Here is a 17,746-nt window from a genome sequence, read left to right on the forward strand (position 1 = left end):
GAATCACAGAGCTGAAAGAGACAAGAAACCATCCAATCTAACCCTTGCCATGCAGAAGAAATACACAATCAAAGCAGTCCCAACAGACAGCCATCCAGCTTCTGTTTAAAAACTGCCAAAGGAGGAGACTGCACTCCAAGGCAGCATATTCCATTGTTGAATAGCTCTTACCATCAGAAAGTTCTTCCAAATGTTTAGGTGGAGTTTGAATCCATTGCTCTGTCCTTCTCAGAATCTCCCACAGCAGCTCCTGAGGGTCAAAATAACATCCTGGAGCAGAATGGGAGCTACAGTTTTATAAAGACAGGAATATTGCTTTAGTCAGTACTATGGTTGGCCTGTGGAGTCTCAGAACCACATGGCAACTGGATGGCCCTGTGATCTCTTCCAACTCCATGATTCTATGATTATTTTGTCAAGGCAGTTCCAAAAGGAACTGAGAGAAGACACTGGGAAGATGATAGATGAAGGAGTGGGGGGAAGCATCGATTAGGCCGCTACAGAGGAATATGCAGTTCACTTCTCCCCCACAACTATGGTATGGTCTCAATCTATACTGTAATATAGAGTCTAATTTTGTGAAGTCACATTCCATTACTAAAGGAACAGGCATTGTCAACACAACTCACTAGACTTCCTCTTCAAGATAATATTTGCCATGAATACACCAGAGAGCTGATAACATTTTGGCTTTAGAACAAAGATGAGCATACAACGCATAACTTTTCCAGCAGTTGCTGAAATAGGCTGGATAAGTTGGAAAACTATCATAACATTTGAACTGCAATTCAGAATTGTTGTCTTCAACAAGCATAATTAAAGTATGTCAGTAATTTTCACCAAAATTTGACTGCAATATGTATGTCCTTCTAATAATTGGAGAAAAAGAGACATCAATCAATTTTGGCATTATTTAAGCTCTCTCTTTTTATCTCTGTCTCTCCAAGGTAGAAATACAATAAGTACTCAAATGGAGGTCTCAATCCTGCATGTCCCAGCATAGCACAGCAGTTCTCAGTGTAGAATTATATTACATCAAGACCTTTACCATAGAGTCATAGAATCATAGAGTTGGAAGAGACCGCAAGGGCCATCCAGTCCAACCCCCTGCCATGCAGGAAATCCAAATCAAAGCATCCCCAACAGATGGCAATCCAATCTCTGTTTAAAGACCTCTAAGGAAGGAGACTCCACTACACTCCAAGGAAGGAGTATGTTCCACTGTCAAACAGCCCTTACTGTCAGGAAGTTCTTCCTAATGTTGAGGTGGAATCTCTTTTCCTGTAGCTTGCATCCACTGCTCTGGGTCCTAGTCTCCAGAGCAGAAGAAAACAAGCTTCCTCCCTCCTCAATATGACATCCCTTCAAATATTTAAACAGGGCTATCATATCACCTCTTAACCTTCTCTTCTCCAGGCTGAACATCCCCAGCTTCCTAAGTCGTTCCTCATAGGGCATGGTTTCCAGACCCTTCACCATTTTAGTCACTCTCCTTTGGACATGCTCCAGTTTCTCCACATCCTTTTTAAATTGTGGTGCCCAGAACTGGACACAATATTCCAGGTGGGGCCTGACCAAAGCAGAATAGAGTGGCACTATTATTTCTCTTGATCTAGACACTATACTTTTATTGATGCAGACTAAAATTGCATTGGCCTTTTTAGCTGCTGCATCACACTGTTGACTCATGCTCAACTTGTGGTCTACTTGGACTCCTAGATCCCTTTCACACATAGAAGTCTCATTCAGCCAGGTGTCCCCCATCCTATACCTGTGCATTTCATTTTTCCACCCTAAGTGCAGTATCCTACATTTCTCCGTGTTGAAATTCATTTTGTTAGCTTTGGCCCAGCATTCTAATTTATTAAGGTCATTTTGAATTTTGATCCTGTCCTCTGGAGTATTAGCTACTCCTCCCATCCCCAGCTTTAACGCAAAGCTGCTAAAGCTATCCTCCAATGGCTATTCTATGCCTGGTAGAGTGGAGTAAGGTATCTCAGCAGCATCTGGTTGTAACCCTGTAGTCAGACACTGGAATCCTCCAGTCTTATCATTTTGTATCTGGTTATGGGAATGTTATCTGGATGGTTCTGCAATGGCCTCTGCTCTCCACTTGACATGGAAAAGCCATGGGTTTGGTGTTCAATAGCTCTATGGTAGGTTGGGTCACTTTATTTGCTGCAGAGGGAGAGAATACAAACTCCAGAATGAACACAAATACATATATGCAAGTGTAAGGTTAAGTCATGTCTGCATATGCCACTAACAAGATGCTAGCCAATGTGTTGCAGAAAAATATAACCCCACATTTCAATGCATTTACAATCACTCCTCTGTGAATCTTCTGGTGGTATATGACCTCTGGATAGTTCAGCAAAATGTTTTCTGTAACCATGGCTTTGACAGAGTTTAGATCCTATGTGCACACTCAGATGGATCACAAGTTTTGCTCTTCAAGCAAGACATTTCCCACACGCCTGGAATTTTTATGATTTGTTTCCTGTATAACCCTCTGCTGGCTTGACTTGTGAGCACAGCACCCCCCACACTCCTGGCCTTTCTATGTTTCCTCTCCTATCTCAGTTCTTGGATGGCTCACGTTGTTTGGATGACAATTAAAATATTTTCAGTACTCCTATGTGGACTCCTGATGTTTTATAAGCTCTCAGTGGAAAGCAAAGCATTTTGACACTACTGGCTTTTTAACATTTTTTTCCTTGTGTGGACTCTCTGATGAGTCACAAGATTTGAATTCTGAGCAAAACATTTCCCACACTCCCGACACTGGAATGGTTTCTCTCCTGTGTGCACTCTCTGGTGGCTCACAAGATATGAATTCTGAGAAAAACATTTTCCACACTCCTGGCATTTGAATGGTTTTTCTCCTGTATGTACTCTCTGATGTCTGGCCAGGTTTGAATTGCAAGTAAAATACTTCCCACACTCCTGACATTTGTAAGGGTTCTCTCTTGGGTTGACTCTCTCGTGACTAACAAGATTTAAATCGTGAGAAAAATATTTCTCACACTCTTGGTATGTGTATGATTTCTCTCCTATGTGGATGCGCTGGTGGCCTACAAGGTGTGACTTCTGTGCAAAACATCTCCCACAGTGCTGGCATCTGTATGGCTTCTCTCCTGTGTGGACTCTATGGTGAACAACAAGGTCTGACTTGTGAGCAAAACATTTGCCACACTCCTGGCATTTGTATGGTTTTTCTCCCGTGTGGACTTTTTGGTGTCCTAGAAGATGTGCATTCTGAGCAAAACATTTCCCACACTGCTGACATTTGTATGGTTTCTCTCCTGTGTGAATTCTCTGATGAGGCATAATATCTGACTTGTTAGCAAAACATTTTCCACACTGCTGGCATTTGTATGGTTTCTCTCCTGTGTGGACTCTCAGGTGTGCTGTAAGTTCTGCCTTACGAACAAAACATTTCCCACACTCCTGGCATTTGAATGGTTTCTCTCCTGTGTGGACTTTCTGGTGCTTCATAAGGTGTGAACTGTGAGCAAAATATTTACCACATTGCTCACACTTATATGGTTTCTCCCCTCTGTGAATTCTTTGGTGGATCAAAAGAGTTGAATTCTGAGCAAAACCTTTTCCACATTCCTGACAAATATATGGTTTCTCTCCAGTATGGACTCTCTGGTGGATCGCAACTTGTGCACTCCGAGCAAAACATTTCCCGCACTCCGGACAGCTGTATGGTTTATCTCCTTTGTGGAGTTTTTGATGAGTCACCAGGTTTGATTTCCGAGTAAAACTTTTACCACAATCCACACATTTGTATGCTTTGTCACTTGTGTGGATTCTCTGATGATTCACAAGGTCTAACTGGTGAGTAAAATATTTCCAGTGCTCCTGGCTTTTGTAAGATTTCCCTCCCCTTTGATTTATCTGGTGTCTCAAAAGGTTTGAAGTCTGAGCAAAACACTGTCTGTGCTCCAGTTTCTCTCCTGAGAGATGGCATGGAAGGGGCAACTCGCAATCAAAGTTTTTCCCATGCACTTCACATCCAAAAATTTTCTTTCCAGGGTGGATCTTCTTGTGAAGTATAAGTGCTCTCTTTTGGGCAAAATGTCTTCCACACATGGTGCATATGTAGAGCTTCTTTCCGATTGAATTTTCATCTTCCATATGACTTCGCTGGTGTCTGGCAAGATCCAGTTTGTGTGTAAAACATCTCCAGCATTGTTTGCATATATTTGTCTTTCTCCAGTTATCTGCTGAGAAGAAAGACAGAGACGAGACTGAAGTCCGACGGAGAATGAACCTGAGGGATCTATTTGGCTTAGCTTGTAAATGGCCAGAATCCTGTATGGCATGAATGTATAACCTAGAGTTACACACTTCTGAATGCTACGTGTTCATGCTACAGGTCTATAAACCCACCCACCCCCCACTCCCAATTGCCACTTACTGGGAAGCAGCTATTGCAATCGATGGGGGTCACTTCACCTGTCACTCAGGAAGTGGATGGTTGATGATCCTACCCATGCCATCACGAGGGAAATTTGTGACAGGAGATCGCTCACAGTTATGGGTGGGACTGTCAACCAGCTACTTCCTGAGTGACAGGGGAAAGGTCCTCATTGATCACGGAAGTTGCTTCCTAGTAAGTGGCAATTGGGAGAATCGGGGCAGGATTCACAATGTAGCACTGTAGTTACAATGTTACATAAGTCATACATAGGATTCTGACCAATGTTTTTTAAAATCCAGGTGAGCGCCTTTTGGGGAAAAAAAATCTAATGGCATTTCTAGAACTCTTTTTTAATAATAAAAATAATAAATTATTTATTTATAGCCCCTTTCCAATCCTGAATCCCCCTCTCTCCCTCTATGATGGGAGATGGCAGTTGTTGCCATGGAGGGAGGGCTCAGTCTCTTAAGGGTGGTCCCAATATCGTTTTTTTAGTGCTTTTTCATATCAGTACTCTTTATAAGAATTTATTTTCATTTCACGTACTGTACTGTTTTTATTCTTTGCAGATGTTTTTCTTAAACCCTGGTTTTATTATGACCTGCCTTTAGTCACTGTTTTATCATCTGAATGTTTTTATTTCAAAATATTATACACACTGAGCACAAAGCCCTGGATACCAGTTTGCTTAAGAAGTGTATAAACAAATATCAGTCATGGACATCTGAATGGAATTACTTACTTTGTCTGAATGCGAGAACCTGGCTGGACATCTTCGCAAGGCATGCTCCTCTACACTGGGCTGGGCAGTTGCCAGGGCCCAGTTTGCCCCCCAGACCTCCACACAATTCACACTCAGCACAGACCAAATAATTCAGTTCTTCTCTCCAGTTCCTCTCAAAATCAAAGTTTATGGAGGTAGTACAGTATTCTTGAGTGCTTATTGGGTAAGATGGAGGTATTTTTGTGTGTTTTCACATTTGAGGGCTTTCTGTGTGATTGTGGACTAACAACTGCCCCAAACATGCACCCAAACATTTAGAAAGAATTTGGGGATTTGAAGACTGGTGGGGGGGCTACAAGGGTCAGAAATAGGGTCTAGGGGCTGCACTAGGTCAGTCACTCTCATTCATTACGTTATTTCTGAAACACAACTTCACTGCACATGGTCTTTGGTTATGTTTTGTCAGACTGACTTACCTGATGTGACATCCAATTTGATGTCAGAGGTTTCTGATTTTTCTAGGACCTGTGTATCCAACACCCACAGCTCTTCTCCTTGCTCCACAGAAGAAATGAAATGAGGCTTTGGAACTGGAAGTGAAGTTGGGAGAAAGAAAAACAGCAGGAATCATAACATTAAAAGTCCTCAATATGGGTAATATTAAGGAAAGCCTCCTCAATAGATTCATAAAATCTTAGAGCTGGAAGGGACCACAAGGGAGATCTAGTGCAACCCCCTACCGTGTAGGAATACAAAACCAAGGATTCAAACTAAAACAAGTTCCTTACCAAGTGAGGACAGAGTCTCATAGTTTTGCATCATGACCTCCCTGTACAAAGATCTGTGGTTCGGTTCCAGCAGATCCCATTCCTCCTCTGTAAAATACACAGCCACATCTTCAAAAGCCACTGGTATCTGCAACCATAAAGCAGCCCACAATCAGACAGATGATCCCCATCTGGAAGGAAAATACAGGGCACAATCCCCCCCCCCCAAAAAACCCTTACAACAGTGAGCCCACATCATATGTGGGAGCGATATACGCAGCTTTCAGCACACGCTGAAAGCAGCACCGGAAGAAACAGCACCGCACGCCGGAAATAGTAATGGTGCGTGCGCCCATGGGGTGCTGCCACGTGCATGAACCCCATTGTCTTTAATGGGCTCGAGCATACACAGAATTTCCCTTACTCAGGGGATGGGGTGGGATACGGAAGGGATCCCCCATGTAAAGGAAGGGAGCACTGTACTTCAGAATACCTGTATTCTGAAAAAATGAATGATTCCCTGTCACATGTCATTAATGCCTCACCTCTAGAAGAAGAAAACGTATGGGAGAGGAAAAGGTTACAACCATGCTCTCTATTTTAATTAGAGAGCCTGCATGGCATAGTGACTTGAGTGTTGGGCTATGATTCTGGAGACTCTGGAGTGCTGGACTACTTCCACAGGCAAATTAAAACACTTATGCCATAAGGCTTTACAAAACTGACTGGGATGGACGTTTAATGGTATGTGGTTCTATTTTTTATGGTTTGACTACAGTCTTCTAATGAATTTTAATGTTTTTAATTTCATAAATTATTTTTAAATAACTTTTATAGTTATATTTTATTGAAGTTCTTAAAAATATAAAAAGACTAAGAGGAAAAACTTAGAAAAATATTTAGGTTACAGCTACACAGAAGCAAGTCCCAAGTCCAAAGGAAAAGTAATTTGAGGTAGACTCTCTTTTCTCTCCAAATTCACTTCTCCTGAACTGCACGAGATCCAGATGGAGAAGTTTTGCCTATTCACACAAATGTTTTACAGACCTCTTTTGTGCCTTCCTTCCCCATTAGCAAATTTCCTACCTCTGCTGGTCTTCCAGCCGATCTTCCTTTCTCCTTTCTCCTCTTCCATCTGGATAGAAATGGAGAGGTCACACTATGCTCTGCTAAGAGAAGAGCCAGACAAAAAGGACAACATTTCAGAAAGACACCTCTTCTTCATGACAATACTGTTGGGGGCAGGAGTGAAACATTTGTATATTACTCTGCCTGTGGTTTTGGACTTTACATTACCTCCTGTATCAGATGTATACTGCCTAAATACCCTAAAGGCACTAGATCCCATCCAATCTCAGAAACTAAGCAGGGTCAGCCCAGATTAGTACTTGGATGGGAGACTACCAAGGAATCCCAGGTACTGTAGGCTATGTTTCAGAGGAAAGAACTGGCAAAATCCCTTAGATAACTCTATTAAATTAATGGGATCGCCATAAGTCAACTTGAAGTCACACACACACACCATAGGCCTCTATGAACCTCCAGCACCCTCACCTGACTGTTGACCAACAATATTTGCATTTTCCTCAAATCCTTGGCGAGCCAGAACATACAGGTCCTCTTCTTTCTCTTGCTTTATTATAATGTCAGGAAATTCTGAAGTGAAAGAAAGAGGAAGTTCAGAAGAGCTGCAAGGTTTCACCAACCAATGGGCTGAGGTAATCAAAATGTCCTTACTTTAAGTGTTCAATCAGGTATTTTTTAAAAAATGTTTTGAATTGTTTTAAATACAAATACTTCTGAAAAGTGCAGATAATAAAGAACTGCAAAGATGCTTTTGAGTCTCATTTTGGCAGAAAAATGGAACATAAATTAAATAAATCAATAAAATAAAGCACATGGACAGGATGAGAGTGGTGAAAATGTCTCTCCTAAGATGCTGACTGAGAACCTTAGAGCTGGAAAGGGCTGCAAAGGACCATGTATTCCAACTTTCTGCCCAGCAGGAATATATAACTAAAGCATTCCTGAAAGATGTCCATCCAACCTTGGTTTAAATAATTCAAAAGAAGGAGAGTCCACCCCCTCTATTCCATTGTCAAACTACTCTTAAAGTAGACACATTCTTCCTAGTGTTTAGGTGGAATCTCTTTTCTTGTAATTTGAATCCAGTCTCCAGAACAGAAGAAAACAAGATCACTGCATCATTTGCATTTTTAAAAACGGTTTTCCCCTTAGGATCATAGAACTAAAATGGTGAAGGGTCTTGAAACCATGCCCTATGAGGAACACCTTAGGGAGCTGGGGATGTTTAGCCTGGAGAAGAGAAGGTTAAGAGGTGATATGATAGCCCTATTTAAATACTTGAAGGGGTGTCATATTGAGTAGGGATCAAGCTTGTATTCTGCTGTTCCAGAGAACAGGACCCAGAACAATGGGTGCAAACTGCAGGAAAAGAGATTCCACCTCAATAGTAGAAAGAACTTCCTAATGGCTGTTAAGACAGTGGAACACACTCCCTCAGAAAGCGGTGGAGTCTCCCTCCTTGGAAGTCTTTAAACAGAGGCTGGACTGAGAATTCCTGCATGGCAGGGGGTTGGACTGGATGGCCCTTGTGGTCTCTTCCAACTCTAAGATTCTATGATTCTACAGAAGAAAAGTGATAGTGTTACAGTTCACGCCTCCATTTTATATCAGATGTTGTTTCTGTTGTAGTTCAACTGAATTTCAACAGAAACAGTATCTAATACAGAGTGTTGAACTGCGACTTTTAACATGTCACTTTTCTTCTCCTATATGATTTGTAGCTTTTTAAAAAATGTACTTCTGGGTGCTGAATTCAAAAAACACAATAAAAATGTCACACCAAACACCGTTCTTTCACAAATTCAATATTTTTATCAATTCAGTTGTTACTCAGCTTTGATTAAGTGGGAATGCTGATGTTCCTGTGTAGTTTTCTTTAGTGCTTCCAAACATAATTTTGTGTCTCTTTTCAATGAATTAAAGTCTTTTGAAAGTCTATTAGAAGACTTTAACCCCTTCCTTACTCTTCACAGATTAATTATTTGCAGGACTGCTTAATTCAGTAACATATTACAACATAGAAACTTCAAAGCTAGTTGTGAAAAAACCTGTACATGGTGGAGCAAATCTGAGGTCATTTTTGGATTTAGAATGCCAAATTCTTATAAAAAGAGCATACATATTTTTCAAAAATAGTTCTTATGACCTTCAATTTTGCAGGCCTGTATAATTACATTACAGCTTTTACATCTGGCAAAAATAACGAGTGTGATCATTTACAAAGCAGAGGTAAGGGCCTTGGCACAGGTAAGACATTGGTCATGTTGTTAATAATAGCAGGTTTGTCTCAGCGAAAAACATATTGCAGGATGAGCAGTGATTGGGGGGGGGGATTTCACCACCTATGTGCTACTCTGGAGAGAAATATCTACATGCCATGAAACCAAAGATGGAAACAATGGTCATTGATGCTATAAAAATCAAGTTACAGGTACAGTCCATTAATAGCCCATAGTTCACCTGAGCTGGTCTTTGGGGAGGCCTCAGACACCCACAGGTCGCAGGGTTCCTCTTCTTCTTTCACCTTGACCGCCACATTGGGAAACCCTAATCAGGAAAACAGGGGTTTAGAAGAGTATATTGACTTCTTAGCCCAGAGAAGAGGAGACGGGATCTTTGTGTACTTATTATTTTATTTCATTTTAATGGGGACATTTATATAACCCTCTCCAGCCAAAAAGGCTTCCAGGAAGGATTACAAATCATCCATCTGACAGTTCCCTGCCCTCAGACTTGCAATCTAAAGAAGACATGATACATAAGGAAAACAGAATGGCAGTGGGAGAAGGGATTAAGTCTAGCAGATGCAGGCTGCTCTTCTCTCCCTCAGATCCCGAGTAATAGCAGTTGGAATGGAGAGAGCAGCTTTCATCCGCTGCTGGGTCAAGGCATAAGGAAGCTGTGCATGGCTGCTCTTCTTTTTCCTCATAGGCCAAACAATGGCAATTGGAATATTTGTGTGCGTGCGTGCGTGCGCACGCGTGTGTGTGTGCGTGCGCACACGTGTGTATGTTAACTGCTCTCAAGTCGACCCCAACTTATGGCTACCCTACAAATGGGGCATCTCCAGGACACTATCTCCTCAACCCTCAATCCACTACTCAGGCCTTGCAGAATCAGAGCCATGGGCAGAAGTGACACAATGTCACTTCCATTTGCCTTTCTGGCTAATGCTCTATATGAATGCAACAAATAATAATAATAATAATAATAATAATAATAATAATAATAAATTTTATTCCTTTCCCACCTCTCCTCAAGACTCCAGGTGGGGCATAACATGTTTAAAATATAAACCACAATTAAAAAAGAAAACATATAAAACCAACAATTAAAATACAATACAGTGGTACCCCGGGATACGAAAGCACCGCCTTACGAAATTCCCGGGATACGAAAAAATCCAATAGGAAAAAACTGTTCCGGGTTACGTTTTTTTTTTCGGGTTACGAAAAAATTTGTTGGTGCTTTTCGGCGCTATTTCGCACCAAAAAGCGGCTTTCGCTATTAGCGCCTATGGGCTATTCGGCTAGCGAAAGTTTCCGGGTTACGAAAGCGGCAGCGGAACCAATTAATTTCGTAACCCGGGGCTTTACTGTACTATAAAACCATTAAAATACACTCATACACAGTCGGTCCTTGGTATCCACTGGGTTTGGTTCCAGGGCCCTCCATGGATACCAAAATCCATAAATGCTCAAGTGTCATTAAATATAATGGTGTAGTAAAATGGTGTCCCTTATATAAATGGGCAAAATCAAATAAGAATTATTTTGGGGGACAAAATTCCAGCAGGCATAACTGTTTGTGCTCATACTAAAAGCTTCATGGATGAGAGAATATAAAGGGGGCGTGAGTGCTTCCAGAACAGATGATACTCTTGCCTTTCACCAGGGGATAGTTTATTTTTAATATAACAATTAAAGTACATTAAAGTACTTACATTGACCCATGGATAAGTCGACTCAGGTTTTTGGAGTCAATTTTTTGACTAAAATTTCTAGACTTATACATATATACAGTACATACAAATGACAGCCAGTGTGGCATAGTGGTTTGAATGTTGGACTACAACTCTGGAGATCAGGGTTTGATTCCACACTTGGCCATGAAACCCACTGGGTGACCTTGGCCAAGTCAACTCTCTCAACCCCAGAGGAAGACAGTGGCAAGTATCCATTGAATAGATCTTGCCAAGAAAATCTCATGATTGGGTCACCTTAGGGTTACTATTTGAAGGCACACAACAGCAATAGCATTTACATTTCTATACCACTTAATACAGAAGTCATTAGTCTCAAAGACTCCAAAAACCTGAGTCGAGTTATCCATGGGTCAATGTAAGTACTGTAATGTACTTTAATTGTTATATTAAAAATGAGGAAAAACATGGATGAGGAAAAACAAACTCAGATTGAATCCAGAGAAAACAGAGGTACTCATGATAGGTTCGCCTGGCCAGGGCAGGGAAATTTGTCATCCTGTCCTTGATGGGATTAAACTTCCCCTGAAGGACAAAGTACGTAGTTTGGGAGTACTCCTGGATCCATCCCTATGTTTATCATCTCAAATAGATGCGATGGCCAGGAGTGCCTGTCTGGGCCGAGGAGACCTAGAAAAAGTAGTACATGCACTGGTAACCTCTCGTCTGGATTTCTGCAATGCGCTCTACATGGGGCTACCTTTGTATCAGGTTCAGAAACTTCAACTGATCCAAAATGCAGCAGCCAGGCTAATTACGGGTACAACGAGATTTGATCATATAACACCTATTTTAAAATCTCTACACTGGCTGCCAATTCGTTTCCGGTCCCAGTACAAAGTGTTGGTTATTACCTTTAAAGCCCTAAATGGCTTGGGCCCGGGTTACTTGAGGGAACGCCTCTCCCTGCATAATCCTCCCCGCACACTCAGAATTTCTGGAAAACTGTCTCTTAACCAACCTAAGGTGAGGTTGGCGTCCACTCAACAAAGGGCCTTTTCGGCCGTGGTGCCCTCTCTATGGAATGCCTTACCTAAAGGGATCCGCCTTAGTGGATCAGTGGAAGCCTTTAAGAAGGCTTTAAAAACTCATCTCTTCCTTCAAGCCTTCCCTCCTAATTCCGTTTAAGAATATATTCCCCTATCGATGTATAATATCTATGATTCTTGATTTTAATAATGTCATTGGATGTTTTTAAATGTTGGTTGCATTTAATCCATTTTAATTATGTACTTTTAAGATGTGGTTTCTACTGTTTTTATAGTCTGTTTTTAACAATTTCTGTACACCGCTTTGATCGTTGGAAAAGCGGTTAATAAATGAACAATTTATTATTATTTATTATTTTAGTATGAGCACAAACAGTTATGCCTGCTGGAATTTTGTAAGTTTTCTGGCACTGTTTTCCTTTGCTTTAATCTTTGCATCCTTTGTTACATACCTCTAAGTGTTACTCTAGACTTATCCATGAGTCATATCTAAATCCATAATTTTGGCCCCCAAACCTGCCCTCGACTTATACATGAGGTCGACTTATAGTCGATTATATATGGTATATGCAAATACAGGTATTCCACATTCAAAAAAAAGTAAATCCAAAATCCAGAACACTTCTGGTCCCAAGCATTTTGGATACGGGAGACTTAACACATACCAAAGTTAACATTAAAACAGAATTTAGCTAATTGCAATATGAAAACAATTTAAAACATACACCAAAAAAGAATAAACAGAAGTTAGAAACAATACTGAACCCCTCCAATACGTTTTTCTTCAAAAACCTCTAAAAATACAAATAGGTAATTCCTGGAACTTAATTTTTTGTTCTCCCACCTGTGCTTTGAAGTGATGTAGCCTCCATTTTCTCTAAGACAAGGTGATCTAGAAACCAAGGGTCTTGTTCAGTCCAGGAGATCAGATCAGGCTTGATGAGTGGAAATCCTGCTCAGGAATACAGAGAAAGAGACAAAATGCGGGATTTAGGATCCAAAGTATGGAAGTGTGTGTTAATCGGACTGAAGTGAAGCAATACAGATTTTCTGTCCTCACACAGAAAGATACAGAAAACCAGTGTGATGTAGTGGTTTGGGCATTGGACTACTTTCTCTCAGTTAATTTCAAAGGTGCTATAAGATCCCTTTGCATATTGGAAAATAATAGTGTTCCAGCCAAACATGATTGTGAGCACGCCACAGGCCAGCCCAACTTGTACAACTGAAGACCAGTTGCTGAGGGAAAATACTGGGGGATATACAAATCTGAAGACCAGGGTTCAATTCCCAGCTCCACCGTGAAACTCTCTGGGTGAGGTTGGGCAAGTCACATGCTCTCAGCCTCAGGGGAAGGCAATGGCAAATTGTCTCCAAACAAATCTTGACAAGAAAATCCCATGATTGGGCACATAACAACAACAACAACAACAACAACAACAACAACATGCTACAATTAAGCCAAGGACAAGGAAGCTCTGGTGGTTTCAGGGCCACTCTTCTAGTCCCAAACATTTGGGGGCTATACTTGCCCTTCCAGAGACAGTGTGATGTAATGGTTTGAGCTTTGGATTATGACCCTGCAGAATAGGGTTTGAATCTGCTGTAGAAACCCACTGGGTGACTTTTGGGAAGTCACACACTCTCAGTCTCAGGGGAAAGCAAGGGTAAACCTCTTCTGAACTAATCTTGCTAAGAAAACCCAGTGACAGGTTTACCTTAGAGTTGCTGTAAGTCAGAAACAACCTGAAGGCACACAATTACAACTTGCCCCTCCAAAGGAACAACAGAGACCAGAAGATCCCTTCTAGTTTCTAAAAACCATTTCTTATTTTAAAATAATGAGCAGATTTTTATTTATGTCATGCATGGGCCCATTCCTGGCAACATTCTTCAGGCTGTGTCAGCAAGCCCAAATATCTCCGCTTTCACCTACAGTCCCTCTGCAGAGGAAAACGGAGGTATTTAGGTATGTATGAGGTTCTGGGTTGCCTCTGAAGTGCAGAGAAATATTTCTGCATGTTTTCACACATGGGGTTGGTTTCTGCATGGTTTGGGGACAAAAACGGTCACCCCAGAAGTTTCAAAGTTTCATATACACACACACACACACACATGGTCAGGGGGCTTTAGGGTCTGTATTCAGCCTTCAGGCCACACTACGGCCACTCCGGATTTGTAATTTTTCCTTGGGAGGCATGCACTCTAGGGCCATCAAAATGGCCTTAGAGACAGTATATGACCACATAATCCCCATCTCTGTCTCATAGGCCCTGCTTCTGGGCTTTCTGGATACAGCTAGCTACTTGTTGTAGACCCTCTGTTGCTTTATGTGTACATCTCTCTTATCTTACATGGTCCTTATCAGGTTTTGAAACACTTCCTTAACTTCCAGAGAAACATCTGACATTAGAGAACCATTGCGGTCAGTCCTACAGAACAAGTCTCATGCCTTTTTAAAAATTCACAGAATCAGCAAATTGGAAGAGATGCCAAAGGCCATCCAGTCCAACCTCCTGTCATGCAAGAACATAGTATGAAAACACCCCCGAGAGATGGCCATCCAGCCTCTGTTTAAAGACCTCCAAAGAAAGAGAGGGAGTGTGCTCAAGGGAGTGTGCTCCACTGCCGAACAGCTTTTACTGTCAGAAAGTTCTTCCTAATGTTGAGCTAAAATCTCTTCCCGTAGCATGCATCCATTGCTCCATGTACTAGTCTCTGAGGCAACATAAAACCAACTTGCTCCATCCTCAATATGACATCCTTTCAAATATCTGAACAGGGCTCTCATATCACCTCTTAACAGTTTCTTCTCCAGGCTAAACATCCCCAGCTCCCTAAATTGCTCCTCCTAGGGCATGGTTTCTAGGCCTTTTGCCATTCTGGTCGCCCTCCTCTGGACATGGCTGCATAGTAAATGTAACCTAAAGGAAGTCAGGGCAAATTAAAGATGGAAAAGGGATAGTTACCCAAGGAGGTCACGTTGTCATAATTCTCTTGCATGACTTCCTTGTATAAAGCTCTCTGATTCTGATCCAGTAGAGCCCATTGTCCTTTTGTGAAAGACAGGGCCACTTCCTGAAAAGTCACAGCAACCTGAGGAAAAAAATACAATGGAAGTTGTTCAAAGTTCCTAAGGTGGTTCACATTCTGTTACCAGTTGCTAAGGGATGACCCAGCACAGTTATGGATGACAGACTAGTTACCTGACTCTGTGTCTCAATACTTAAGATTGGCTGAAAGACAGTAGTCTAAGGGTGCATCTGCACTGTAAAATAATGCAGTTTGACATCACTTTATCTGCCAGGGCTCAATGCTATGGGAATTTGGGAACTGTCGTTTTGAGAGACATTTAGCCTTCTCTGTCAGAGAGCTCTGGTGGCACAGCAAACTATAATTCTCAAAATTCCATAGCTTTGAGCCATGGTAGCTAAAGTAGTGTCAAACCAGATTATTTCTGCAGCGTGGAGGCAGCCTTTATTTTACACTACTGCAATCTGCAAAAGCAAACAGCAGCCTCCTCAGCTGCAATCTCAGCATTTCAGCCCTAGAAAACTGGACAATGCCTCAAACTTTGACTTAAAAATAATCTGAGATTCCTCAGATGGCAAATGCTTTGGGGTCAGCCCTGTCTCCATCCCTGTACCTGAGGCAATCCTGTTTCAGCCATTTCTGATTTCCAAGGTAGAAACTGACTACCCAATGGCAATCGTATCATGGTGTTGTAGTTGACTGGATGTGACACGAGGCTTCAGACAATGCTGGAAGACAGAGATTTTGCAATCCGAAATTGGCAATCAGTAAAACAGGAAGATTGTGACAAACGTGATGCAGCTTGTCCTCATATGAGACAAGAAAATCATACAGGACAATGAGATACTCCATAAATTCATTTAGAAAGCTTCAACTGTATCAGTAATCCCATTTCAAACTAGATGACATTTTGCAACATCCCAATAGCTGAAAGTGAGCAGATCAAATAGTCTTCTGGTATGTGGGGGTATACACAGAAATGAGACTTTTTTTTTCTCCCTTTAAAAAATCCAGATCTCAAGCTTAGGAAATAAAGATTGAGTCTCCCTTATGCAAAATGCTTGGGACCAGAAGTGTTTGGGATTTTGGATTTTTATTTTTTAATTTTTTTGGCCTTGGCAATATCTGCATATACATAATGAGTTATCTTGGAGATGGGACCCAAATCTAAACATAAAATTCATGTCTGTTTTCTATACATCTTATACACATAGTCTGAATGTAATTTTATACACAAAACAGCTTCATTTATATACCGCTTCATACCGAACTATCAGTGTCTAAGCGGTTTACAACTGTAAGCTAATTGCCCCCAACAATCTGGGTACTCAATACAGTGGGCCCTTGGTATCCACTGGGGTTTGGTTCCAGGGCCCCCCGGGATAGCAAAATCTATGGATGCTCAAGTCCCATTAAAAACAATAGCATAGTAAAATAGTATCCGTTATATAAAATGGCAAAACCAAGATTTGCTATTTGGAATTTATACTTTTTGAAATATTTTCAAGCCATGGATGCTTGAATCCGTGGATAAAAAATCCATGGATAAAGAGGGCTGATTGTATTTTTCATAATTTTGTGCATGGAACAAAGATTGGATGAAATCCAAATTTTGGATTTTGGAATATTTCAGATTCTGAAATTCCAGATAAGGGAAACTAAGGTCTAATCTGCACTGCAGAAATAATGCAGTCTGACACTGTTGTAACTCATATGGCTCAATGCTATGGGATTCTGGGTTTTTTAGTTTCTTGTGGCACCAGAACTCTCTGACAGAGAAGACTAAATATCTCACAAAAACTACAAATTGCAGAATTCCATAGCATGAAGCCGTGGCAGTTAAAGCGGTGTCAAACTGCACTATTTTTGCCATGCAAATTAGACCTCCACACAGTGGCTCCTCCACGTTTGCGCGGGTTAGAGGCACAGTTCCCCCGTGAATATGGAAAAACTGTAAATAAAAAATCCACTATTTTTTTAAACCTGAGAGAATAATAAAAACCTCTCTGAGGATCTCCAGTTCCTCCAGTGCAACTCTATGATCAATATCTGCCAGAAGTTGACCACAGATTCATGCTGGAGTACCTACAAATGGTTAGAGAAGTGTTTTCTCTAGGAAGTTTTAGGTCCTCCACCACAACTCTGTGGTCGGTTTCCAGCAGAGTTGCACTGGAGGACCTAAAGATTCCTAGACAGAACATATTAATCAAATCCGCAAAAGTCAAAGCTGTAAATGTGGAGGGCTGACTATACTAGGTATCTCAACTACAGACGTTCCCATCCACTGTATGTATTTGAATTATAATACACCCACACCAGGCTTCAGTTATTAAGCAAGGTCATGTAGAAACTGTAAAAAATCTTTTCCACAGCCTTTCTGGCCCCTTATAAGGAAGAAGCAGACCAATTAAAGGCAGCTTGAAAGATGAGAATTTATAGTATATCGATCATCACATCTACACTCAACCCAAGCTTTCATCTTTGCTAAACCTGTCTTGCAAACTTTAGTATTAAGTACTTGCAGAACCTGTGTAGCCAGAGCCAACATTACATGGGTGGACCCACCATTTTAGTCCACTGCAGCAAAAACAATGAAGCATCTTTCGGCAGCTGAAGGGCAAACAAGTTTTATTTGGTATACACTTCTGTAGACTGCAGCCCACTTCCTCCATTTGGTTAAATGAGCTGCTGCTCTATGCTAAAATTATTAAATATAAACAGTAAATAACAAAA

The 17,746-nt window shown here is 41.2% G+C and overlaps 1 protein-coding gene across 9 annotated transcripts in view; it reads right to left on the minus strand.

The window, feature by feature from the left end:
• Positions 1-711: 711 nt before the first annotated feature.
• The window catches only part of LOC149320599 (uncharacterized), an 18,736-nt gene continuing 1,701 nt past the window's right edge, over positions 712-17,746 (minus strand). For 4 of the 9 annotated variants that reach the window (XM_089503545.1, XM_089503537.1, XM_089503528.1 and 1 more), the window contains 9 exons: positions 15,627-15,741; positions 14,950-15,076; positions 12,825-12,932; positions 9,470-9,556; positions 7,478-7,579; positions 7,010-7,092; positions 5,945-6,071; positions 5,633-5,746; positions 712-4,235 (listed from right to left, as the gene is read on the minus strand). In XM_089503545.1, coding sequence (XP_089359671.1) covers positions 2,692-4,235; positions 5,633-5,746; positions 5,945-6,071; positions 7,010-7,092; positions 7,478-7,579; positions 9,470-9,556; positions 12,825-12,932; positions 14,950-15,076; positions 15,627-15,698 — 2,364 coding nt within the window. In that variant the 5' untranslated portion in view covers positions 15,699-15,741 and the 3' untranslated portion in view covers positions 712-2,691. The remainder of the gene's footprint in view (positions 4,236-5,632; positions 5,747-5,944; positions 6,072-7,009; positions 7,093-7,477; positions 7,580-9,469; positions 9,557-12,824; positions 12,933-14,949; positions 15,077-15,626; positions 15,742-17,746) is intronic. The other 5 variants (XM_089503585.1, XM_089503576.1, XM_089503591.1 and 2 more) reach the window with 4 other exon arrangements.

Source organism: Sceloporus occidentalis, unplaced genomic scaffold (genome assembly GCF_023333645.1).
Source record: "Sceloporus occidentalis isolate IW3139 unplaced genomic scaffold, rSceOcc1.0.p SCAF_1, whole genome shotgun sequence".
Taxonomy (NCBI): domain Eukaryota; kingdom Metazoa; phylum Chordata; class Lepidosauria; order Squamata; family Phrynosomatidae; genus Sceloporus; species Sceloporus occidentalis.